Source organism: Aphelocoma coerulescens, chromosome 10, assembly GCF_041296385.1.
Source record: "Aphelocoma coerulescens isolate FSJ_1873_10779 chromosome 10, UR_Acoe_1.0, whole genome shotgun sequence".
NCBI classification, from domain to species: Eukaryota; Metazoa; Chordata; class Aves; order Passeriformes; family Corvidae; genus Aphelocoma; species Aphelocoma coerulescens.
Genome location: NC_091024.1, coordinates 11,487,397 through 11,513,301, shown reverse-complemented (window position 1 = coordinate 11,513,301; position 25,905 = coordinate 11,487,397). Strand labels below are relative to the sequence as shown.

Genomic DNA, 25,905 nt, shown 5'->3' with positions numbered 1-25,905 from the left:
TCCCATAAAGACTGAGCAATGAGAGAAGCAAAACCATTACATCCTTAGGAACCCAGTTTTCCAACTCGGCTGCTGTAATTAATGCCAATTATCAAGTTACAACAAAAGCCACGGGCATGGGGAGCTTTAGAGACGTGTATCCAGCCCCAGGAATGTTTGCTAGGAATTGCAAACACATATTTATTAGAGCACAAGGCTGAATGATCCAAGTCCTGGCTATCAATTGTTCCCCTGCTCTGGACACTTGGCAGCACAACAAAAGCCCGTGGGCTGGCACACGCCGGATCCGGCACGCGGCAACCGCGGCACCGCCAGCCGGCCACTGCAGGGGGACCTGAAAGGACAAGGAGAAGGGAAAATCCCCAGAGGGAAACGTGCCACCGTGCCACAATACAGACCCTGTGCTGTTTGAACACCCTTTGGAGCTAGCATCAGTCTAAATATCCCAAGGAAGGTGCAAGTCTCATCAAACTGGCTGTAAACTCTTGCAAGGAAAGAAAATTAAGAGAAAAGCCATGACCAAGGGACCAGTACCCCCAAGATCCCCTCCAACACCTCCCCTGACTCACAGCATCATCCCCAAGAGAGCAGCAGATTCTATCCACGTGCTCAGCAATACAACAATGAGCCTTCTGAGGTGCCCAAGCCTCATCCCACCCCGGCTGCTGAAGGAGGCACGTGGGGCTCCACCAGGACCCACATTTGTCTGCCTTCACCCCAGTTCTCAGACCACGAACTAGGCAAAGAAATTAAACCTGGTCCTATAGCCAGGCCCCTCCTGTCCCACACACAGTCAGCCCGCAGCCTGGGATGAGACACCAAGGAGAAAGATGTGGAATAACCGCTGCAGCCAGAGCTCAGTGCAGGGCCAAGGAAAGCCCCAACTCTACCTGCTGTCAGGTAAAACCACCCCAGGCTTGCAGAGCCCCATTAAGTGAATGAAAGGTTGCAGGGTGGGGCAGAGCAAAAACCAGGACCTAATTAAGCCAAGCTTTGTTCGGGATCTTCAATGGCTCCGTAGCTGGGAGCCTGCTCATGAAAGCAGGGATTGCAGCCTGGGGCCAGGGCCCAACAGGTAACACCAGCCCGACGGACCCGGCAGGAACCACCACAGAGCTGCAGCACTAGAACGGCCTCACTGCCCCTGCCATGGAAATGGGGAGGGCCCACAGCCCTCCCCCACAGCAGCCCATGGCCCTGGAGCCTGGGATAGGTCCGGGTAGCTTCCACACGGGACACGCGTGGCCCTGTGGCCACCTCCCAAATATCCCTGCTCATCCCACAAACAGCATCTTATCACAACATGCACAGCACAGACTTCTTTGAAAAACCAACTCAAATAACTGCTCTTTTTTCCCTTCTCTTCACACCAAGAGCACAAACCAAGAGCAGGACCAGGACCCCCGTCCCCTCCTGCTGTCCTGCCCCACCACCAGCCCCCAGCATGGACCTCGCGGGCGGGAAGGCACAAAGAGCTGCCAACCTGAGAAATCTCCGGGCAGGACGTTGGGAGAGTTTGTAGCCTCTGTTTCAGTGTAAGACAACGTGGAATCTGATAGATCTGGAAAAAAAAAAAAAAAAACAGAAAAGAAAGCACTTTTAGTCCTGCTGCATTTGCCAGTGCTACGTGAGCACCCCTGGCTCCTCAGCTTCCCACCACCTCCCTGAGACAAACTCTCCACAGAGCCAGAAAGCAGCGATTAACTTTGTAGCTCCACCACGCAAATGCAAAGCTTGAATTGCCTCGACCACAAAAATAACTCCAGTTAAGTTGATCAAACAAGTAGGAACTTGGTGCTTACTGGATAAAGTTACATTAAGCCTCTAAACAAGTCAGAGTTACTATACTTAATTATCACCATTAAAATTCTTGAAGCTGTTTATTCTTGCTTCCTTCCTTCCTTCCTCTTTGCTGAAGCGAAGGAAACTTTGTTTTAACAAGTTAAGAGTCTTTGTTATTCTCTCTTGCTTACACCCCTCTAATTAAGTGCTCAACTGTTTGCTCACAGATTAACTATTATTTTTCCAATCAAACAAGCCAGTGAAGCAAATTTCAATCCCTGGCTGTTGTTTTAATAAAGTCACGTGTCGCTCACCATCATCTCTCCCTGCAGCACAGCAGTTTCTAAAGGGAATTAACTTGGAAGGGGGAGCACAGGGAGGGAAAACTCCTCTTTTTTTGCCTCCACACCTAACAAAAAACCAGAAAAAAAGCCACCACCAGCCAATTTGGCTTTGCAGGCCACTCTGGTCACAGCCCTGTGGCGATGAAGGCGCCGGGCAGAAAGGTGCACACATGGCTGAGTCTCAGGCAGCTCCCAGGCCTGGCAGGGCAGGGACTCACCTTTGGCAGGGGCAGCTCCCCCCTTCCCCCGGGGCTGGGTGGGACAGGCAGGCACTGCTGTCCCCTCCTATCGCCCGCCCCTCTGCCTCCTCCTGTCCCTGCCCCATTCGAGCAAAAGCGGCTCCCCTTGGTCATTAACCCCAGTAAATCACTGACTACGGGATAGGGATAAAGGGAGAAAGCCCCCAGCTGCACAGATCCCAGCAAGAAATCCAAGAGGGATGTGGGATTCCTCCCTTCCCTCCCATGTCTTTGCTTCCCATTTAACTGAGCAAGAAGGGCTGAGAAAGGATGGTGAGGATGCAGCGATGCCAGCTCAATACACCTCCAGGCCAATGTGCAGCACACAGGACCAGGACCCAAGGCTGCCAGGCTCTCCAGCACCCTGCACTCCACGCCAGCCTACCCACCCCAGCTGCTTTCACCAGTTTTGTTTGGAAAACCTTTTATAATTCCCCAGGAAAAGTGACACCCCATCCAGAAATGACACAGCGCCGAGCTTCAAAGACTTTCCATCTCATTGCAAGGAGCAGAGGAAGGGTAATAGCCGGTTCCTCCATGGAGCAGCACAGCCAGGCCTTTATGGAAATGGCACCCAGGAGCTCCCACTCCCGCAGATTACACACGCAGACAAAACATGACGTCTGGTAACCTTTCATTATGCCTTCATTAAAAATAGAGCTTCATATTATTTTGGAAAATATGCATGTGTCTACACAGTAATTTGGTAGGATAAACCGGCATCCATTTACTTCTTAAAACCCATCAGCTGATGCTTGCTCAGAAATAATGAGCAGCCATAAAACCCCGACTTGTTGGCTTTTGCCTGACGTGCCAGGTAGGGCTGTCTCAGAACCAGCACCCGGGCTGCACCATGAAAGAGTTCCCGGGAGATCAAAAGAGACAAAACACGTACCCAGTGGCTTTTGCTCATCATTAGGAGACAGCCGAGAGTAGGGAGGCGGTGGAGACTCTGGAAAAACAAAACTTTAGGTTAGTGCTGTGTTCAGTTCATCAACAAACCCTCTCGCTTTCTCTTTTGGGGTAGGAACTCTTCCAAGGTTATAAACACCCAGTGGAAAACAGAACACTTGGAAGTAACTGGAGACCAAAGTTTTCCCAATTTTTGAAGAATGGGAGTTCCACCTTGAACTTTCAAAGTGGGCTTTGCTACTGAAAATGCTGCACTCCTCTGCCCCATATCTGTGCCTGGACACTCAACAGCTTGAGCCACACAAAACATCACATTGTTCCCAAAGAACTACATTTCCATCATCTGCACTGGGGGACAACCTTCCATCCATGACTCCAACACACATGGCTTAATAAGTGCTCCACAAACACTTCACAAGTACTGAAAAGAGAGGTTGGGTGATGAAAAGACTCCTCTTGGCACACAGGGCTGACACGAGAGCCAGGCTGGCTTCAGCCACCAAGCCACCCAAGTAACTATGGTCCATCTCAACAAAGGCCTTGGCACAGAAGCGGCTCAGGAGCAGAGGCCACCATGATCCCGCTCACCCTGAATCCACCCCACAAAGCTCCTGAGCTCGGCTTTAAGCAGCAGGACTGAGCAGTCATGTGCTCCAAGTTCAGCAAGTCCTCAGAGGTGCTTTGCTGAATCAGGTCATTCAACCAGCTCTCGCTGTCCTTGAAAGGGTCAAGACCGTGCAGAAGGCTGATGAAGGTCCTTCTTCAACTCCATGCTGTGACTGGAGGGGTTTATTTTCCCCTTCCAAAATATGACAGTGATGTTTCTTGAATTACAACTTGCCAAAACTGAGTGTGCAGCCAGCTGGGCTGTATCAAGGCATCAGCATTGAGCAGGCACTGACTTCAGTGAGAAACTGTACTGTGAAGTCAATCAGCGGCACCGCATAGAGCACGGAAACATGGGTGTGCTCCTCAGCTCCCACCTGCACCTGGCAGCACTCAGCCAGCAACTGCAGCTCAGCCTGGCTGAGTTCATCAAAAAGAACCTCAGCATCCCCCCTGTGATGGCTCTGGGGTCACCTAATGCTTCTCAGAAAAGGTTCCCCATTTCCCCTAATGGGGCAGGGTACTTATAGATCTCAAAATAAAAAATAGAGGTGCCAGTGTCCCCATGTGGATGTAACTGCCCAACCTGGCTGTGCTGGTCCCATGCCAGAGCCAGACCTACTGTCACCAGGGGCTCGTTTGAAGCACCCCAGCACTTCCACACCCCTCAGCTACGTCACCCCACAGTAAACTGGGTGGGAAACACCAACAGGATGATCTCTGTAGGGAGCCACTTGTGGAAAAGGGCATCAAGGCCTTTTCTTGGCTCCTGTTACCAGCGCCCAGTCGGTGCGGGTGGGGTCCTGGCACAGTCACCCATTATCAAAGTGATAAGGAGCCACTTGATAACAGCTCTGCTTTCTACTACTCCCAGCACAGGGCTGGCAGCCACTCACCGCTGGGAAAACCACCACCGCTACAGGAAAGAGACTGGGAAGCTTCTCCCGTTTCTAAAATAAATGCCCCGTTCCTAAAAACGCAGCTCAACTCCAACTGGAATAAAAAAGCTGCCTCCAGCCTCTAGCGACCTTCGGGAGAGGCACGCCCAGAAGAGAAGTTTCTTTGAAAAAAGTGATGCAAAGCGAGGCAGAAGCCCAAAATGCAAAAGAAATAATAAAATCAAAGCGCCTGCCAAAAAAAGGGGCAGTCAGCATAGATTCATAGGATGGTTTGGGTTGGAAGATATTAAAGACCATCTCGTTCCATCCCCTGCCATGGGCAGGGACACCTTCCACTATCCTAGGTTGCTCCAAGCCCCGTCCAGCCTGGCCTTGGACATTTCCAGGGATCCAGGGGCAGCCACAGCTTCTCTGGGCACCCTGTGCCAGGGCCCCGCCACCCTCACAGGGAAGGATTTCTTCCCAATATCCCATCTAACCCTGCCCTCTGGCAGTGGGAATCCAGCTGTCCAGTTTCATTGAAGTTTTTGTACAGCCTGTTAAGTACCATTTCGATTTCTGCATCTCAAACTCGAACATGTCTCTGCTCTGCGTAACTATTCCCTGCTGACACGGACACACGATCGAGTATTGCTGAAAGAAACAAAAAACTCAAGAAAACCAAACCCAGCCTTGAAAATGCTCATCTCTGCCCACGGTAAAAAATGCGAAACCCCGAGAAATGCAGGAGGCCCAGGTGTCCCTGCGGGTTCGGAGATCCCCACGGCGGGGACATCCCCGCAGCCCCCCCGAAGCGCCTGCGGCTTTAAGCCGGCGGCGGTGACCGCCCGGCTCCGATACGAGCGAGCCAGGCTGGCGCCAGCGGGATGGAGCCGCCGATTATCGCCCCTCCGGCTCCCAGAGAGCGGGGAAACTCCGCGGGAAGGGAAAAAAAATTGAAGAGAAAGGGCTTTTCACGCACAACTGGAACCGCTGGTTCCAAGAGAAGGGGGATGCCCGGCGGGGACCCCGGGCCAGGCGAGTTCCCCCCCGGGCATCCTCGCAACATCGCGGGGCCGGGGCAGCGCTGCGCACGAGGCTTCGGATAAACCCAGGAAAGGTTCAGAAATCCCGAATCCCCAAATCGGTGGGTGTTTGTGGCGGGGGGAACCCAACTCGCCGCTGCTCACCTGGCCCACAGAGGCGGCTGAAGTGGTAGGGGTTGCAGCAGACCGTGGGTCCGTCGGCGACGCCGAAGCTCTGGCACTCGCAGAGGGGCTTCAGCTCGGCGGGATGCTGCAGGTCGGGCCAGCGGAAGAGCTTGCCCAGGAGGAGGTGCGGGGGCGCCGCCAGGCCCCCCAGGCGCACCTCGGTGCGGGCCACCAGGACGCAGCCGCCGGGCATCCCCCCGCGGGACTCCACCGCCTCCAGCAGGCTGTCCAGCGAGCGCTCCTTCAGCCGCTTCAGCAGCGAGTAGGTGACGGCCTTCAGCTCCTGCTCCAGCAGCAGCAGCCGCGCCCGCGCCTCCCGGCCCCGCCGCTCCGGGGAGCCGCCGTCGGCCGCGCCGTCGGGGCCGGGGGCGGCGGCGGAGGGACGCTGGGGGCCGCCCGGCTCCCGCTCCGAAAAGAGGCAGCAGGTCACGGTCCGGCCGTCGCTCTCCGGCGCGGAGCCGGGGGTGCGGAGCCGGGCCCCGCGCCGCTCTGCCATGGGGTCCCCGCGCGGCGCCGCCTCGCCCGCCGCCCCGCGCCGCTCCTCCGCCTCCCGCAGCAGCAGGCTGCGCGCTACCGCGCGGAGCTCCGCCGAGGGGCTTTTCTCCGTGATCTTGCAGCTGCCGGTGGCTCCGAGGTCGTGGCCGCTCCTGGCGCTCCCATCTCCGCCGTCCCTGTCCGGAATGACGCGGCTCCTCCAAAGTCGCCGCACCAGCCCTGAGCGTTTGGACCTGAACATACGACCCGCGGGCGGCCGGGGGTCGCGTCGCTCTCCGCCGCCCCCCCCCCTCCTCCGCGGGGCTCCTCGCTCCGCCGCCGGCTCTATCTCATCGCAGCCCCGGAGCAGCCCGGACTCCCCGCGGCGCTGCTGCCCAGCGGATCTCCGACGGCCCGCGGCGGGGCCGCACCATGGGGGGGGCGGCGGGGCGGCGCGGGCATAGACGGCGCCGCGGGGGCCGCTCCCGTGGCGGCGCTGGGGCTCGGGCGCGCCGCGCCGTACCCTACATCGGCTGCCAACGCGGGGCCGGGCGGGGAGCGGCGGGGGCGAGGGCCGGGGGGAGCCCGGGGCAGCGCTCGGCTGCGCCCCGCGGCCGCTCCACCATACAAGGTGGGGAGGAGTGGGGAAGCGCGCCCGGCGCGGGGGTGCCGCCCGGCGGGGAACCGGCGCCGGGGACCGGTCGGAGGCGTCGGATCCCTTCAGCCAAAAATAGTATTAAAAAAAAAAAAAAAAAAAAGTAAAAAAAAAAAAATTAAAAATTAAAAGGGAAAAAATTAAAAATCAAATCAGAAACGCGAAGAAGCAGCAGCAGCAGCAGAGCCCGCAGCGCAGGCCGGTGTCAGCGCGTCCCTTGTCCGCATCGCAGGGCGCGGCCCCGGTCCGGCGGGTCCCCGCGCTCCGTGCGCGGCTCCCGGGGCCGCCGCCGCCGCCCGCTCGCGCCCGCCCGCCCCTCGCCGGCTTTTGTGTGGCCGGGGCGCGCGCGCGGGGCCCCTCGCGAGCGGCGCCGCCATTGGCTGCCGCCCATCATGTGCCAGTCTAGACACTCCGGCGGCTCCGCGCGGCACCGGCCCTTGCGCAAACACCGGCTCGGGTTTCCGACCTCTTAAAGGCACACGCGCCCCGCTGCCCCGCGCCCGCCGCCCCGCGCCTCCCCGCCGCTCCCGCCCGCCGCAAGCCCCGCATACCCCCGCGCTGCCAGCGGGCGGGAGGGGGGGGGATCGCCCCGCGGGGAGCGGGAGAGCGGGACGGGGGCGGTGGGAAAGCGGTACGGTGTGAAAGTAGGTCATGGCGGCGCGGGGGTTAACGCGCTCCCCCCGCGGGCCGCGCGCCGGACACACCCCCGCGATGTATCAACTTGTCCGCCGTGGCAAAAGTTCAGGCCCGGCGCGCTCCCATTGGCCCGCGGCCGCGTGACGCGCGGCGCCGCCACCTGCCATTGGCCGGCGCGCAGCGCGGGCCCCGCCCCGCTCCCACCCCGGCGTGCCCGTGAATGAACGGCAGCCCCGGGGCCGCGCGGTCCCCGCGCCCGCCGCCGCCACCGCGGGGCCGCGAACGGGGACCGAGGGGAGCGGGCACTGGCCCGAGCGGGCACCGGCCCGGGGGCACCGGCAGCGCCGCCGGGAGCGGAGGGAGCGGTGGCCTCGTGTCCCACCCCACGCGGCCACGGCGACAGGGTGCCCGTGGGGAGCGGCGTGTGCGGCTGGGTTCCTCCTTGTCGTCCCCCCCCCCCCCCCCCCCAAAGAATCCTTCCCCAAATACAGAATAAATATAAACTCTAAAATAGCGATTCCCGCCCCCCGCGCGCAGATCCCGCGGGCACAGCATCCCCGGGACACGTGCCTGGAGAATCGAACCCGGGGGTTCGGAGCTGGGGGGCTTTGCCCATCGTCACTCCATCCCCAGGGAGACAGGGAAGGTTCCCCCACCCTTGGATGGATCGGTGGGAACCTGCTGGAGAAAAAGCTTGGGACCAGCTTAAGGACCTCACTAATGAGCAAAAATTAATCTGGGCAGTTAATCCCCCAGAAGTTGGGCGGTTAAGGGAAAAACACCCTAAACCAAACCAATGAAATGATTTCAACCAACAAACCCTGTGCAACCTGAATGTTCATAGTTTTGCTCTTAGAATCTTTTGGGTGGCTTTTTCCATACCTGAAGGCTTCTGTCCAAATTTCTGTCCACGTTTACCCAAACCTGCCCTAATCCACTCAAGAACATAATTTAAATGTACTGGATAAAGACAATACCATTGTTTTACAGCAAACTTAATCAGTGTAACATCAAATACTCCATTTAAAATCCATAGGTGTGTGCCACCGACGTTTGCACCTATACAAACACAGAATGTAAATAGACCTTTTGATTTTGGGGTCGCTTTTGACCTGTAGGACCAGGGGCAAAGCTCCTTGTCCCCTGCCATTTTGGGGTGGGGTTTAGGAAATGTGCAGCTTGCCTGGTTAAAAATATAAAAACTCATATAAAACCTGTGAGGGACCTGCTGTCTCTGACACTGCTCAGCTCTCAGCCACCTGCAAGCAGCTGCGTTTCACACCTGTGCCATGGTTTGGACTAAAGTCACCCAACACCCCACTGTGGTAGGGAAATGCCTTTTTTTTCCCAGTGAAAAGGCACAAAAGGCATAAAGAAAAAAATTCAGCTTCAGACATGGAAGTAGCAACTGGGATTTCCTGGATCTCGTGGAATCATGGAATGGTTTGTGTTGGAAGGGACCTTAAAGCCCATTTGGTTTCACCCCTGCCATGGGCAGGGACACCTTCCACTATCCCAGGTTGCTCCAAGCCCTGTCCAGCCTGGCCTTGGACACTTCCAGGGATGGGTCTCCAACCCTGGCGGGATCCCTGCCCATCCTGAGGCTGCTCCAGAGAGGTTCCAACGCTTGTTTAAAGTCCACATGGATCACCCAGTCCTGCATGACCCCAAGATTCACCTCCCTCAACACAGCTGATGCTTTTCTTTCCAACACCGCCTTTCCAAACTGTCACCCAAATTACAATATGTCCCAAATGTGCAATTACCAACATTTAAATATATATAAATCTTAAATATAGCACTGCTAAAGCTAAGAATAGGTTATTATTCCAACAAGCAACGTCTCACCGCTTATCCAACGCTCTATAATCATGGAGTGTGCAATATGGCAGGAAGAACAATGGGGCTTTCATGGGATCTGGAGCAGCCGAGCATCTCCACGGGCACAGGTATGCAGGAGCAGCCCCGATTCCACCCGGAATGCCATCCATCCCAGCTCCTGCAACAACAGCACATTGTTCCTGCCCTAACGTGGGCAGCAAAAACAGAGCCCTCAATTGTGCTTGTCACAATGCACATATAATTTATAGTAATGTTGGTTATTAAAGGATTTCTAGTGATTAACAGCCAATGTGCTCTTTCACTGCCTTCCCCCCCCCCCCCCTTTTTTTTTTTTTTTTGTCAGTCATAATAACAAACATTCCTGGGAGATGCTCTGGAACACATCCTATAGGTCTTGGCAGAGAAGCTGGAGAGAAGCTTTTGAAAGCCTGCCAGTGTTATCTGACATGGATCTCCCAGGTACAACAGAAAGCCAAATCCTCCTGGGTCCAAGAGGACTGTGGGTGGCCAGGAGGGCACCAACCTCTTCCCAAAGCCAAACTAGAGCTGGGATGGGGAAAAAAAGGGGGAGAGGGACCAGCCCTGCCATTGCAGCACCCTCAAAGGCATTAGTAGAGCCCAAAACCAGACTGTGGCTGTGACTCCAGGTGTTCAGTAAAGGAAATTAATCTCATCGTTTTCTGCTTTTTTTCTGATCTCTAGTACTTGATACATTCCTGGTAAAAAAAGAAGAATGCAGGGGTAAAAATCACAAAAGGAATAATTGCCACTTAAATAATGTTGTAAGAGTTCGACTTGTAGGTTATTTCAATGCCTTGAAAATGGGGGGGAAATGGGGACCCCCAAGGGGTGGTGGGTGCTGGGGGACACATTGCACCTCCTTTTCCCCCCAGAAATGGGGGCTCGGAGTGTCTGAGCACAACCAGAGAAACCACCACAAACCTGCTGCTCCAGAGCCAGGGGCTCTGCCAAAAACTAAAATGCCTCATAAAATCCTGCTGGTCTTGCTGGAAGCTGATTTTGAAAGGAACCAGAGAAAAAAGGTTTTGACAACATCAGAATGTCCCGTTTCCTTTGTTTTCATGACATTGCCATGATTTTCCAGTTCAAACTGACTTTTCATTTTACTCTTGCAAATGTTATACCCTGAGTGGTAACACACTGTGATAGGACCTTGGACCCTCTTCAAAATGGAAAAAGCTAAAATCAGAATGAGGCATTTTGATAAATCCACAGTATAAAAAATAATTATGTTTCAAGAGTTTTCCTCCATGGAGAATTTCCCAACTGTTGGACTCCGCACTCCCAGACCTCCTTGGCATCTTGAAACCCTTTGGGGCAGAGATGTGATCTCACCCCAGGACCTCAGCCTGTGCTCCCATCCTGGAGGAGCTGCAGCCTTGGCAAAACCCACCCTTCCCATGGGATGTAACCACATTTTGCCAACTCTCCTGAGGCGTAAAATTGTACGTTTGGGTTGGAAGGAACCTTAAAGTTCATCCCATTCCAGCCCTGCCATGGGCAGGGACACCTTCCACTATCCCAGGTTGCCCCAAGCCCTGTCTGACCTGGCCTTGGACACTTCCAGGGATCCAGGGGCAGCCACGGCTTCTCTGGGCACCCTGTGCCAGGGCCTCCCCACCCTCCCAGGGAACAATTCCTTCCCAATATCCCATCTGTCCCTGCCCTCTGGCAGTGGGAAGCCATTCCCTGTGTCCTGTACCTCCATTCCTGGTTCCAAATCCCTCTCCAGCTCTCCTGGAGCCCCTTTAGGCCCTGCAAGGGGCTCTGAGGTTTCCTTGGAGCCTTCCCTTCTCCAGGTGAACAATCCCAGCCCTGTCCTGCTCAGGGCAGTCCCAGTGTGTGACAACCCCACGGAGAACCTGGGACATCAGTGCAGGACCTTCTGCCTTGCCAGGGGATGCCCAGGTCAGTGCATTTACATCCCAGCCCAGTGGTCACTTTTGCATTTTCTTCCAAGTGGGATCAAAGTTTCACCATCCTTCGATCCCATCCAAATCCCACCGGATCCAGTGGCACCATGGTGAGGCTGCACCTGCTGCCTGTGGGGCTCAGGGGTGGAGGGCAAATCGGGGCTACAGCAGCCAAATTGCTTAGGGATGGATTGAAATTAAATATCCTCCAAAATTTATCATAATCAGGAAGGAGAAAAAAGAGGCAAAATCCAACAGAAATTCACCAAATACTGCATTTCCCCAGAAATTAATGTGAATGGGTTAATGGAAACTCCGCAAGGCAGGAGCTGCTGAGTTTCCAGGCTTTTCAAGGCCCTTCCCACGAGTATCTGCTGTGGGTGGGGACAAGCTGACTCACAGTTTCCAGGGCTGTAGTAACATTTCAACACCCCGGCACTCCAGCCTTGGGGACTGATGGCAAAGAGCACATTCCCAGCAGAGTGGTTGGGAAGATTTTTGACAAAATGTTTTCTTGGGTCAGAAAATGTCACTTCGGCAAAACCAGAATTTTTTGGGTTTTTTTTTGCTTTTTGGTGGCAAACTACCAGTTTCCACGAAATGTTGCTTGGAAAAGTTTTCTGGGAGCAAGCCTGGATTTCTAGTCAAACCCACAGAGGTAAAATCATCTCCCCAAAGGCCCTCGGGGTGGGTGATGGCACCCATCTGTGGTGGTCCCCATCCGAGAAATGTCCCTTCCTTGGAGCAGGTACATGGACTTCTTTAAATCCCTTCTGGGTGGAGCTGGGCCAATTTGTGAAAAATCATTAAGCAGTTACACAGGGAGAAGGAGAGCCCTGATCTGAGATAGGGAGTGTTGGATTCAGTTCCCTGGCTTGGCTCCGGACAAACAAGGATTGAACCACAAGTCAGGCCAGTGCCACGAGTACAGGATTATCCCCTGTGCTGCTGCTTTCATTTTTTTAGGAAAACAAACTCAAGCCATCCCAGAAAAGCCCTGCTGCAATCCAAGGAAAGCACTGGTGTCTCATGTTTTGTAGGACAGGAAGAGTGCCTTCATCCAAACACAATGCCAGCCTCCACAGAGAGAAAAATGGGCCTTTTCTCCTGAAGAAAAGATTGATTTCCATTTTTCCCATGGCAGAACAAGCCAGATGCACACCTTGGCTCTTGGTCAGTCACAGAGTGAAACATGAAGCAGGAGAAGCATCTTCTCCTGTAATTCCCAGTGGTGCTGAAAATCCCGTCTGGGAAGACCAATTCTCTCCAAGCAGCCTCGGATACCTTCAGAAAATGCAGAGTCAGCTCAGCAAAGCAGAAAAGGATGAAGGGCCCCAGAAGTGTGCCCAGGCTTCCCTTTGCCTGTGGCATGGGAAGGTGATCTGTGAGCACGTGCCACCGGCACGGGGCTGCTGTCAGACCTGCCCGTGTCCCTCCTGCTGCCACTGACTGGGGCCCTCTATGGCCTTTTGAACGGGTGAGAAAATGAGGCACGTGGGTGGAGAGGATGGAGACCTTGATTGCTGAGCCTCAATCTAGTGCTTTATCCAGGAGGACTTCCTGCCTCGTGGTGCATTGGAAAGTCCAGGGGGTCCCACAGTGGTGTGAGCACAGGGATTGCTCCTGGCACTCACACGAGGAGGGGACAGTGCAAGATCCTCCCAATACCTGGAGGGAGCCTACAGGAAAGATGGAGAGGGACTTCTTACAGGGGCCTGGAGCAACAGGACAAGGGGAAATGGATTCAAACTGACAGTGAGTAGGGTTAGATGGGATATTAGGAGAAAGTTCTTTGCTGTCAGGGTGGGGAGGCCCTGGCACAGGGTGCCCAGAGAAGCTGTGGCTGCCCCTGGATCCCTGGAAGTGTCCAAGGCCAGGTTGGACAAGGCTTGGAGCAATCTGGGATAGTGGAAGGTGTCCCTGCCCGTGGCAGGTGGTGGAACAAGATAAGACTTAAGATCCATTCCAACCCAAACCATTCTGGGATTCTGTAAGATGAAGAAGGGGATGGGGAGGAAACGTCACCTTCAGCCACTCCAAAAAGGGTGCAGCCTCTGAGGCTCCTGCAGGAGAGAGATGCACATGCTGAGTCCAGCCACTGCTCGCATGGCAATTTGGGAATTTGTCCCATCTGCCTCAGCCTCAATCCTTCCTTCCCCATCCTCAGAAGGACCAGCAGCCCCTAAACCCTTCCTGTCCTCCTCTGGCTACAGGACCCCAGTTCTGTCACATGAACCAGCTGCTCTGCTCAGATGGGAAAGGAATTACAACTCATCTAGAAATCACACCCCCGTAACAAACACACAGGAGTTTGTCCTTTTATCAGCATTTATTCAGCAGCTTGTGGAGACAGTCTGCCTTTCTGGAGTCTTTTCCAAACAGATAACACCCAGTCCTGAAACTGCCCTTTATGTTCTTGTTGGCTTGGCTTTGGTGAATTGTCATTTTTGAGCTGGAAAGGGACTATTTGAGTAAGAAAAACAGCTCTGTGTGCTGCCACCATGCTGATCCAGCAACAAACTGTGTAACATGCCAAGCCCAGTGTCCTTAAAAAAAATAAATCTACCCCTCTCCATGTTTACCCATACAATTTGCAAACACAAAACTGGAAGTTCCCCAGGGGGTAGGATTAAAAAAAGGATTATTCTATTTGGAGCTGGCCCAGAAAGCAAAGGGAGTATATATAAATGTATATGTTTATGTCCAAAATGGATTTTAATTGAGGTTTGTTGTGTCCAGTGGTGCTCTGCTAGAAGCAGGAGCTAAAAACACAGTGAGGCTGGAGGAGAAGGAAGGTTGAGGAAGATATCAAAGCAGATCTGAGAAAGGTCATCCCTAAATGGCAACCTGTCCATTTCTGCAATAGTTTGCTCTCCTATTTATGATGGTATTTTCTGGGAAGAGCTGGTCAGAGCCAACTAGGGCAGGCTTGTAAAAAGATAATTTTTCTCCCTTAGAAAACACAAAGACAGACAGACTGGGCTGCTGGCTTTTCTCCCTGCCCAAGATCTGCTGCCCTGGGCAATTTGTTCTGTTGCAGCAGCTCTTTGCTGGAGTGAGTGGCGTCTGGGCAGCTTCAGAGCAGACGCCAGTCACTCCAGTAAAGAGCTGCTTACCACAGCTTTGGTAAATATTTTCTGCAGTGGTGCAGCAGTGTCTCACAGAGCAGCACTGTTATTTCGTAGGCATCTCCAATAATAACTCCGAGAGAAGCAGCCACAAGACATTAGCAAAAGCTGCTGCCACTGACCAAAACTTTGGAGAAGCAGGAACAGAAGTGGGCAGAGAATAGAAATAGGGACTGAGTCACTGGCTGGAGAGACAGCAAGGGAAAATTGGAAAAGGCAAGCTTCAAAAGCTGGTCCTGGGACACAGCTGCAGGATCAGCACACACTGGGCTGATGCTTCCCCAAATTTCTCACAACTTCTAAATGGGGATATGAAAATCATTATGGGAAAAAGAGAATATTGTCTTCCCTGTTTTGAATCTGGACCAAAGGTAGCCAGAGGCACTCATTGCTGAAGTACCAAAGCCACATCTCTTTTTGTGTTGAAACAGCATTTTGAGTGTCCCTGCTGGCAGCTGGCTGCAGGATCTCCAGGGCTGCTTTTCCAATAGAAAGCAGGATTTGAGAGGAAAGGAGTTGACCCTGAAGTCATTGGCACCGCTGGGTGTTACTGAGAGCAAATCACCCTTAAATAGACACCAGGACACAGCAGGATGCAGTTTAGTCCAGCAGTGGCACAGTTGCTTCTTAAACACCCAGCACAGGGGCAGGCTCTGCGGAGAGGGCAGATGGTGGTTGGAAGCCAGTCAGGTCTCCAGGGGATCTTCTCCATCCCATGGAATGAGAAAACCCCTCCCTGGCTGGCAACCCCCAGGGTTAGTCCTTCTGTTCCTCAAACTGTGCTGGGGGCCCACCTCTGTCCAGGAAAATGCTGGCTCTGACATCCCAGGCTGTTGGGAAATGATCAGGAGCAGCAGCTCCTTCCCCAAGGCTCTGTGGGTGCCAGCAGCACCTCTTCCTGCTGCACAGGGATCCTGGCCACCAGCACGGCCACTCACGGGCATGTCGGGCAGCTCTGGGGTGCATGTGCCCTCTGCAGACCCCTTTCCATCCTCTTGGAGCCACAACTGGGGTTTTCCAGAGCTGGACATGCATTTCTGACACTAAACCCTTCACTGGTGTTTTGGTGAGCCAAGCCCTCAGAGGAGGGTGTGAGCTGGTGCAGCTGTCACCTTCCCCAGACAGGTCCCAGCCAAATTCTGACCTTTATTTACCTTCTGAGGTGGGCTATGGCCTGGAACACCTCACTGCCCAGCCTGACCCGGCACGCTTGCTCCTGCCCACCTTTCCTGAAATCCAGGGATGCAAAACTGACCTGCTGTCTGCAAACAGCTTCCCATGGCCCGCCAGGGCATCCTGGGATGAGAACGAGAGGATGGAGCACTGACTGGAGAAAGGACTCAATAGAAAACAAATTTTAGGGAAATGAGTGGGGTTTAGCTCCCAGCCTGTTTTCATTCAGCTGGTAAATGATTGAGGCACAGTGACCAGATGTGGTGAACCAAGACCAAAACAGCAATGAGAGGAGTGTGGAAGAGCTTGGCTGAGGGATTGGGTGCTGGATCTGCAGGAACCAAATCCCAGCAATTCTTGTCCTACTTTTCATGGGACCGTCCCTCTCTTCACTGAGCTTCACCCAGCCCTGGGGTATGCACAGCAGCTGGTCAGCACCAGCTCAGGACAAGGGAGAAAAGACAATTCTCAAAGCCCTGTTAGGAGAAAATTTTTGGCTGCAAAACCTGCCAACACCTCCCGAAGCCACCCTCATCTGAGAGCTGTGCCTGTGACAGTGAGAATGACCCAGCTCCCAGTGCCACCCCCCCATCCCTGTGCTCTCCAAGCAGGTGGGATGTGCAGGAGGACAGACGGACATCAGCCATCCCAACAGAAGCTGTTCCCATCATCACTAGCCAGACAACAAACGCTCCTCGTGTGGCCATAAAGCCAGGGTGGCATTTTTATTAGCTGAGGTTTCCTCTTTTTTTTTTTTTTTTCTCCTTTTTTATGGCCTTATCCACAAATGCCGAGAGCCAGAGGGAATTATTTGTTACTTACATTAAAGCAAGAAGCCCTCAGACCACAGTGCTACAACCACTCCCCATATCATTATTTTCTTCTTTTTGGATTTATATGAAGCTCATTATTAAAACTGAGCTAACACAGACATCCTAACAAGGCACCCAGTGCTAATAACTGCTAAACAGCATTCTTAATTATTGTAATTACAGCATTTAATTGATGATATTAAAGAGAATACTTGCCTACTTTTCCAACCCCCAAAAAATCCACAAATGTAGCTTATTAACACTAATTCTATTCTTATTGGTAAAACTATTGTTAGATTTCAAAGACAGCAAGTTTGGCCCCTAAAAAAATGGCTCATGCTGGGATGGTGGGGCATGTTCCCAGACTCTGGTGTCACTTAGCTGGGATGGGGATGGAGTGAGTTCAGCAAAATGAGGAATTCTGTCCCTGAAACCTGACAGCAGCAGTGCCAGGGGCCTTTAGGAGGGGCACAAATCTGTATACCCACTTAAAAGTTAGATCTCTCCTCACATTCCTTCTCAATTTGATTGCAGGGGTGCAGGCGGGTCCATAAAGGCTTGGGGAGCCAGGAGCCCTCTCCAAAGGGTGGTTCTGTGCTGTAAGTGGGAATGGGAATGTCAGGAAGCATCTTCAGGCTCCCCTGTGGTGAGCTGTGGGTGCAGTATAGGGCTGGGATCCTGTGACAGCCTCTCTCCTCACTGCCCCTTGTAACGTTCAGTGGAATTATTCATGCTGAGCCCAGTCACCCAAACGGCCGCATAAACACCGAGCTGCACTTTAATTAAAGATGTGCCGAGATAAAAAGCTACACAAACCAATTTTCAACAATTAAAAATAATATTAGAGGCGCTTGTCTCCCCAGTCTGCATGTGTCCTGGGCAGCTGGGGAGCCTTGCTGCGTTTTTACCGTTGTCAGGACTTTTTGCAGCGATTCCCTGTGCAAGGATGAGCCTGCGTCCAGACGTCTCTTTGCTCCAAAGAGTTAAGATTTCACTTGTCAGGCTGTTTTTGTTTCTATTCACATGTCAGTGCCTGTCATTTATTTAGTCAATGGGACATGTCCAAGGGATGGAGACAGACTGGGTTAGTCATTCTGACCGTGGGTCGCCAGTCACTGCAAACTGCCTGAGGTCATTTCCAAAAGCGTCAGGAACAATGAGAGGGAAGCTGGGCCCGGGAGACCTGCAGGAAACGCCGCGGAGATTAAAGACAGAGATAGTCCTTTGCAAAAGTACACTGGAGGAATGTTCCCTATGTTCTGTCAACAGAGTTTCTTCCTCGCTCAAGACTGTCTATTTTAAGTCTGAGCTCGCACCAAAAATGGAAATCCTTGCTCAATGGCTATCAGTGGATCTTGGGTTTCTGGGGCTGCCTCAGCCGAGGAAATGAACCCTCCGGCTCGGCTGGAGCAGCTTCAAACGATCCCTCCTTGCAGCAGCTCCGTGCCTGGCTGAAGGATGGAGCTGGAGCCATGGTACTGCCCTATTGTCCATGAGCATCATCCCCACGGGGTCCCCACAGTGTCCAGAATCACAGAATGGGTCAGGTTGGAAGGGATCCCCCTCATCTGGTCCAACATCTCTTCTCAAGCAGGGTCATCCCAGAGCACCTGGCCCGGGACTGCATCCAGAGCTGGGGCACATGGGTGCTGGGAATTGCATCCCAGCCCTAATGGCAGCACTGAGCCAAGCAGGACTGCCAGGGCCACAGCTCAGGCTCCATCCACGCCTCCAGGATACTCTCCTGCTTTAGGGAAGGGACTGGAAAAGAAGCACTGAAACACAACCATAAATATTTGCTGCAGCATCTTGGGCTGAACTCAAGCCCCGTGACTGCAGATTTGGGGGAACGGGAAATTCCTCTGGCAGCCAGCTGGGCCTCAGTGCAGGGCTGAAACACAAGAGCAGTTTGAGGTGCAGAGATGCACTTTTTGCTTTTTAAGCAGAATAGGCCAGGCCGCCCTTACTTAACACATAAGGTTCCTCTGGGTGTTTTGGAAAACACTAACAACAACCACATGATTGGTGTAAAACGCTGCCTTTTCTGTCCAGACACACTATTGTTTGCAGATAAATACATTCCATCGAGCTTTTTTTCTATCCTGACTTTCTGCGTGTGGTTTCTGCATCTCAGGAAGATGGGAATGGGGCTTTGACCATGGTGGTGGCCCAGGAGGAGCCACCACAACCTGCTGGCCTGGGAATTGGTGATGGGGACTCAACCCTGCCCTCAGTGAGGGTACAACAGCCAGAGCTATGGGACAGGGATAGAAGGAAGGGTCAGGAAAAGGAGCTGCACAGTAGATCTGAGCTGCTCTGCAGAGATTGGGGGAAAGCAGAAAATGTATTTTTTAGAATACAAACATCCCTCCCGGACACACAAACATGAGAAAATCCAAATTCCTCAGCGTGGTATTTATGAAGCCAGTCAGAGACATGATACAGGCCAGCTCCGGTAGATTTCTCCACGTGTCGTTAAAGATTCAAATTACAGAGTAATTTTCAGCCTTTGAAGGCATTGGAGTGGGTATGGTGAGCCCGGGGGCTGCTCGGGGCAGGGTCTGTCTGTGCTGCAGACGGAGATAACGCAGAGCCACCGGTGCAGCGAGCCCGGAGTCAGGAGCCAGCCAGGAATGACGGAGGCACTGGGGGAATCGGCTCTGCCTGCAGATAAGGGAAGCATCCTGCTTGAAGCATGGGGTAAACAACTTTTCATACACAAGTGACTTATCTGGAGAGCCCCACGGGAGGAAGTGGCTCTGGCCGAGGCTCTGCAGGCACATCTGTGAGGTGTGACATGGTGGGGATGGCGGCCCAGCCATGGCACCCAGGGGTTTTGGGAAGCCCAGGGGATTTGGGGAGCCTGGCTGCTCATGGGTGCTGGGGTCAGGCTCAACCAGCTTGCAGAAGGGAATGCAGATTGATGGATTTGTCTCCAGGAGGGGGACCAGGGCCCCTGGTCCAGAGGTGGCCTCATGGTTGCACAGGTATGGATTGAGCCACCCAAATGAAAAATCACAGAACAGTTGGGCAAAATCAGAAAGACTTCAAAAAGAGACTTAAACGCTCTTTTTAAGTACAAAGCTGCCAACACCAATCATTGTCCCCACTAATGACACAGAATACTGGATAAAATTCAGGTGTGTTTTCATAGATAAGGCCAGGAAAGCACTCTCAAGCTGGAGACAACAATCCCCAGTTGTTTCATCACAGCTGAAGAAGGCTGGTTGTTTCATCATGGCAGGATAAGATTTGAGAGAAAGAAGGAGATCACAGCCACTCCCTCGTGCTCCCTGTGTAGCTGCAGGGTTCATCTCTGAGCTCTGACACCTTGCTGAGCATCACTCCCACGTGGCACCCAGGGGGAGCCGGCCACAACCTCGGCCCTTTGTGTTTTTTTGGGGGAGAGGAGATGGAGCCAGGAGGGAGCAGGAGGAGCTGCTCTCCAGTTCAGAGCTTGATTTATGGCTGAGGCCTCAGGCAAATCCCTTACTGGCTTTGTGGTTTCATTTCCCCATCTCTACAGTCTCTTTCATGGGTCATGTGTGAGGGGGAATTAACAGTCAAACTTTGTTTTTAATAAATATTTGAAGATTTGTCTCGTGTTTTATGAATATTTCTGAATGATCTTCCTGCCCTTGCATAAGGGTCTCTCCCTGCCAGCTCTTTAATCCCAGCTCCTCTCCCTGGCGTGGAGCGGTCTCTGCTGCAGATTTGGGCTTTCAGTGAGTGACAATTAAGCTGCCTCAGTTAAATGTAAAGGCATGTGAAGAAAGTTTTCTGCTGCCAGTTCAGTGCTGGGTGCCAGCAGCAACCACCTAACTTCAGGGTTCCTCTGCGAAAACTCAGCCAAAGCAGCACCCAGCACCGAGATCTGAGTGACCCTCAGCACTCCAAAATTCCCCATTTATGTGTGAAGCATGAGTAAAACTCTGTTTTCACCAACACAGCATGATTTGGAAGTGAAAGCATGGGTTTGAAGCTCCTCTGAGCTGAGGCCAGTGGAAATTCAGTGTGGGTTTGACCCCAGCACTGTGCACGCTTTAGTCTCTGCCTGTTTATTGTTAAACTCATTAAAACCATCAGGGTTTTTGCATCTTAAAAGTGTTTTCTGACTTCATAAAATATGTGAATGCTTAAGAAAGAATCTGTGTGCAACTGTGTAAATAGTGACTAAGGAGGAGGAATTCTGTGGTGTTCAAAGGGAGTGAAAGGAGCTGACGAGCCTGTGCTGTAATGAGTTAATTTGCCTCCAGCCTACCTGGTGCCCAGCTCAGCCTCCCTCAGATGTGGCTGCTGATGGGCCTCGTGCTCCTCCACCCAGATGAGTGATTTTAAGTTAAAGATTCAAAATTAGCTGTCTCGGATGTGCCCCAGCCCAAGGTCAGTCACTTCCTTTCAATATGGATGTGGAATTTCCATGAGAAGAAATTCGAAGAATTTCAGAATGAAGCGTTTTGACTCTTTGAGTTGAAATCATCTCCATTTCTAACCGACACTTCATTCTAATTTTAAAATGCTGTAAAGTTTGGAAAGCAACTCCAGCCATGCATTCAACCAACATTTTTGTTCAAGTCCTCATTTCCCAGAAAATAGTTTGGTTTATTCAGAACTAGAACAAAAATTTGCAACTGCCAATAAACCATTTCCATCCCAGATTTAATGTAATAAACTTTCTGGAACTGCTGGAAGTTGAAGATGTCATTAAATGGATACCTTGTACTGTCACCAAGATTCATGGAATTCCCCAAACTCATCCCAGGCTTCAGCAGAGCTGTTCAAGGGATGTTTACAGCTTATTCTCCTCTTGTAGGAAAATGATCCCAAGCTCTAAACCTGATGGGAGCCACCTTGCTGTCTGCCATGTTGAAATATGGCAGTGAAAAAAGCCAGCAATGCTCAAACCACTGCAGAATCCCAGTGGAACAAGACATGTGAAGAATATTTTATATTTAGGAGGAGGAGGGGGAAGGCAGGAGCTGTATGATGCTGGGTTTTTCATGATAAAGAGCATTTCTCCCTGCCATGGGAAAAGTTCCATGTTTTATTTTCCTGAGGAACAACAGTCTCCTGTGTTTCCCACCAGGTTGCTTACGATGCAGAGCTGGAGCAATCCTACTTCCCCTCTCCATGTCCTTTTCAGCCCATGTGGCTTTATTTGCCAGGATGGGAAGAAGACTTGGAAAGCACAAACAAAAATCCCACAACATCAGTTGCAAAAATAAACAACTGAGTTAATGACTGTATTCAATGATTGGACTTTATATTGGGTATTGAGAAGGAATTCTCCCCTGTGAGGGTGGAGAGGCCCTGGCACAGGGTGCCCAGAGAAGCCGTGGCTGCCCCTGGATCCCTGGAAGTGTCCAAGGCCCGGTTGGACAGGGCTTGGAGCACCCTGAGGTAGTGGAAGGTGTCCCTGCCCATGGCAGGGCTGGAATGGGATGAGCTTTAAGGTTCCTTTCAACCCAAACCATTCTGGGATTCTCTGGTCTTAAAGGTCTTTTCCAGTCTGAACGATTCTATGATTCCAGCCTCATCCTCCTGAGCTCTCCCGAGCTGAGAGGTCTCCTTTAGTCTTCACAGTCCCTGGAAGAAGAGCTATCTGCCTGCCTGTTCTTTGGCTGTTGTCTTCACCTGGATCTTCTGTCCTTCCTCTGCCCCCTGCTCCACTGTCTCCCCATGTCCGAAGCACCTGAGCACTGTGGGAGGTGAGGAACCACCAGTGCTGATCAAACCAATGGCAGAGGGCTGGAAAAGGAGTGCACTGCATCCCAAATGGAGGAGTCTCACAAAACCTCAGGTTTAAGACACAGGGAAATGTTCCACTGCACTGCTGTACCTGGGGCAAGTCTCAGTGCCCAGCACACACCTGGCCAGCAATGATGGGAATTCAGGGATCCTGCTGCCTACTGAGGGAATGAGCACTTGGAACCCAACAAATAACAGACTGTGATGCTGCCTGGGAAGTTCCCCCTTTGATTCTCTTGGTGAATCCTTAAACCAGTGACTTGGCCAGGAACAGAGTCGTTTTCAGCAGTCAGTCACATTTTGTCCCCAAACGCTCTCTCTGGCCCTGGGTTTGACCTCACCACCCTGCTCCTGCCAGGGCTGCTCTGTCTTGGGTCTCCTCTGCTTTGTGTGAGAAGGTGGAACAATGCAGCTCTCTGAGCACCCCTCCAGCATGGAAGAGTTGGACATTGTTTTCTTTTCCTGTTTTGTTTTGCGTGGAATAACTCCCCTCTATGGAGTCACTTCGGCTCCAGAAACAGACTATTAATAAACTTAACTGCCTTGGGGAGCCAAAGCCAAACACTGGCCTTAGAGGGGAAAAAATAAAATCTACAATTGAACAGAGCCTTTTCATCCCTGTGAACCTTCTGAGGGACATGTAATGATTATCCACCACATCACGACGTCAGTGGTGGCTCTGGGAGCCACTGCAGCCCAGCCTGCCTGTGTTGACCCTGGGCTGAATGAACTCTGTAGGCACAGCAGAGGCTTTCTCTAAGTTGGAGCTGTTTGGTAGCTTCCATCAGCTTGTTCTTGGTTCACAAATAAATGGTGCTATCAAAGGGGACAAGGGGTGGCCCTGTGGTTAAGGCACAGAGCTGAAGTCATGGACCTTGTCAGGAGGTTGAGACAGTGCTTTGGTATCAAGGTTTTTTCTCTGCTGGCCCCACCAGCTTCTGCAGAACATAAACTTTAGGTTTTAAAAAGAAAAACAGCTCTATTATTTGGGAGTCCAAGGTCCAATTCAAGCAGCCAATGGGGATGAAAACACAGTTGAAGTCTGTGCTCCCCATTCAATGTTAACTCTTACTGCAGGCACAGGATCAGACTCTCAGGCTGAAGCCGCTTTGGACCAAGGGTGTCCAGCAGCAGGAAACTGCCAGGGATCACTTTGGTAGTGGGTGAGATGGTCTTTAGAATATATGAGTACAACATCCAGCCTAGAGATGGGACCATGGAAACACAAATGGAAGAAGACCATGTGCCAGATCTTGCTCCAAGTGATACTTGAAGCCAATGGAGTTGCTCTGGATCTGTGTTAGAGAAGCCAAAACCAGATTTTAGCACCAATTCTGGAACAGGATGCATGCAAAACTGACATGGTTGTAAGACTGACAGAGAAGGCTGAACACCAAGTCCATGTGCCACTCTGGTATGGACCTCCCAAAGAACACAGGGGTTTAATTATTTTCCTTTCAAAAAATTATAAAATTAATAGAGATCTGAATTAATAGAGATCTGAAACGAGAAAAAACACAAGCCAAATGTTCAACTCACAAACCACAAACCAGCTCCTGCCCCCTGCCCAACTCCCAAAATAAACTTGAGCCTTAAATTCAATAATTTTTGAAACAACGTGTCTTTCACTCAAAGCCCCCAAATAACTACAGGTTTCACTTTCTTCCATTATCTCCAGCATCAAGAAAGCCTGGCAGCTTCCCTTCCATGTAACAACTGCCTCTCCTTGGCATTAACCTGCCCCCAAACAACACTGAGGTGGGTCACCTCTATTTTCCTGCCTATCCTTCATTGAAATCAGTGCTTGCCCAGGATGAGGGCTGGTGCCTTCCCCATGATCACCTGTACTTGCTCCTGGCCTTGAGAACACCTTGTTCATGTGCTTCCCCTGACAGACTGGGAGCATGTTCCCCTCTCTCCCTGTGGATGAGGCTTTGCCTCTTCCACTGGCTTCATGTGCCTGATGTGCAGGGACTTGCTTTGGCACCATCTCATTAGCTGCTGTTAGCATCACTTATCCTGCTGGAGTTTCTTCCCAGCGAGCAATGAAACATTCCGAATCCAGGCAGATTAAAGAGAAACACATTTCATCATCCACCCCTCAGCTTCAACCACTCCATTAGAAAGCAAAAGGCATTTGGATTTGGGAATTGCTCACAGCTCCATTGGAGTGGAGATGAAGACACAGCCTGACAGATCTCAGCTCCATGGGGATGTTTGGCTGTGAAAATGATTTTCATGGTGCTTTACCTCAACCTGCTGCAGATGTTTTGTACCCTGGGAGAGCCCAGCCTGAAGTGCTGCTGCTTCCAGACACTTCCCAAGGCTTTCCATGCTGGACCCACTGCTGCTGCCCAGCCTCCTCCCCCAGCTCAGTCTGGGAGACCAGGAAATCATACCCAGCATGGCCTTATCCAGAACACACTTCTCATGTGCTAACCTGGTCTTTTAAGCTTGTGTAGCTGCTCTCAGTGGATGTGACCACGTGCACACATTCGCCAGCCATGGCAGGGGCTTTTAAAGTCACCACCTAATTTAGTTGTGCCACAGGTGAGCGGCTCCATGAACATTCCAGATGGGAGGAGAGCAGCCTCTGGGCACACTGCTGGGGAAGGATCAAACTACAGCCCAGAAGATGTGACACCAAAGAATTTACTGGCAGGATGGAAATACTCTGTCAGAAGAAGCTGGAATTAGAAGTTGCTTTTTTGTTGTCACCCAGAAATCCCATCACAAGGTAAAAATAGGGAGGAAACCAGAGTTTCAGTATTTCCGCTACTCATGGGGCAAGTTATTTTTATTATCACAATAAAAAAAGATTCTGCCTTGAGAGGTTTGGGGAGGTACCACTGGCTTTCTAAAACCTCTCTCTGGAAAAGGTAGTGACCACTAACCCCAGGTAAAACATAACAGTCTCCCTCCAGCCTTGATCTCTCCCCAGATTTTCCCATATCCCTTGCTTTGCCTGATCCCTGGACGTTGTGCTCTTGGAGCAGGGGCTCTCGTGTGCCTGCCTGGGACACTGCCAGCTCCTGTGCTCCAGAGGACCCTGCTATAAACCATAAACAGTGTCAGTGAAGTTCCCACTTTCCTGAGACATGGCTGGACACAACAAAGCAAGAACAGAGGCAGAAGCACGAAGGAGCCCGTCCGTGCTGCTCCTCTCTGCCACGACAGTGAGAACCAATTTAGATTCAAACCAAGCATTTCACTTGCCACCAAAATAAGCAACTTGTGGAATTGCTATCCTCCCCAAACCACAGGGTTGTTTTAATGACCTTCCATTTAAGCATTAAGGAGTGAAATGTCTAATCCTGTTGAGTGTGTAAAAACGTGACTCATTCCCCCAGCACTGTGAGCTGCCTCCTTTTTGGCAGCTGCTCCATACAGCAACGAGAGCAGCCTTCAAAATGGCAGGGCTTGGATCTGCTCACCTGGAATGAGAAAGAAAGTCTAACTGCAGGTAAAACCTCATTTAATGTGTGTGTGCAATATTAATCCAGTTGCCAAGCAGCAAACAGGAGATGCAGT

At 52.1% G+C, this 25,905-nt stretch overlaps 1 protein-coding gene across 4 annotated transcripts in view; it reads right to left on the bottom strand.

Moving 5' to 3' along the window:
- Positions 1 to 7,401, bottom strand: part of SMAD6 (SMAD family member 6) — a 115,114-nt gene extending 107,713 nt beyond the window's left edge. For all 4 annotated transcript variants that reach the window (XM_069025286.1, XM_069025289.1, XM_069025287.1 and 1 more), the window contains exons 1-3: positions 5,952 to 7,401; positions 3,261 to 3,317; positions 1,484 to 1,561 (exon numbers count right to left, since the gene is read on the bottom strand). In XM_069025286.1, coding sequence (XP_068881387.1) covers positions 1,484 to 1,561; positions 3,261 to 3,317; positions 5,952 to 6,708 — 892 coding nt within the window. In that variant the 5' untranslated portion in view covers positions 6,709 to 7,401. The remainder of the gene's footprint in view (positions 1 to 1,483; positions 1,562 to 3,260; positions 3,318 to 5,951) is intronic.
- Positions 7,402 to 25,905: the final 18,504 nt, after the last annotated feature.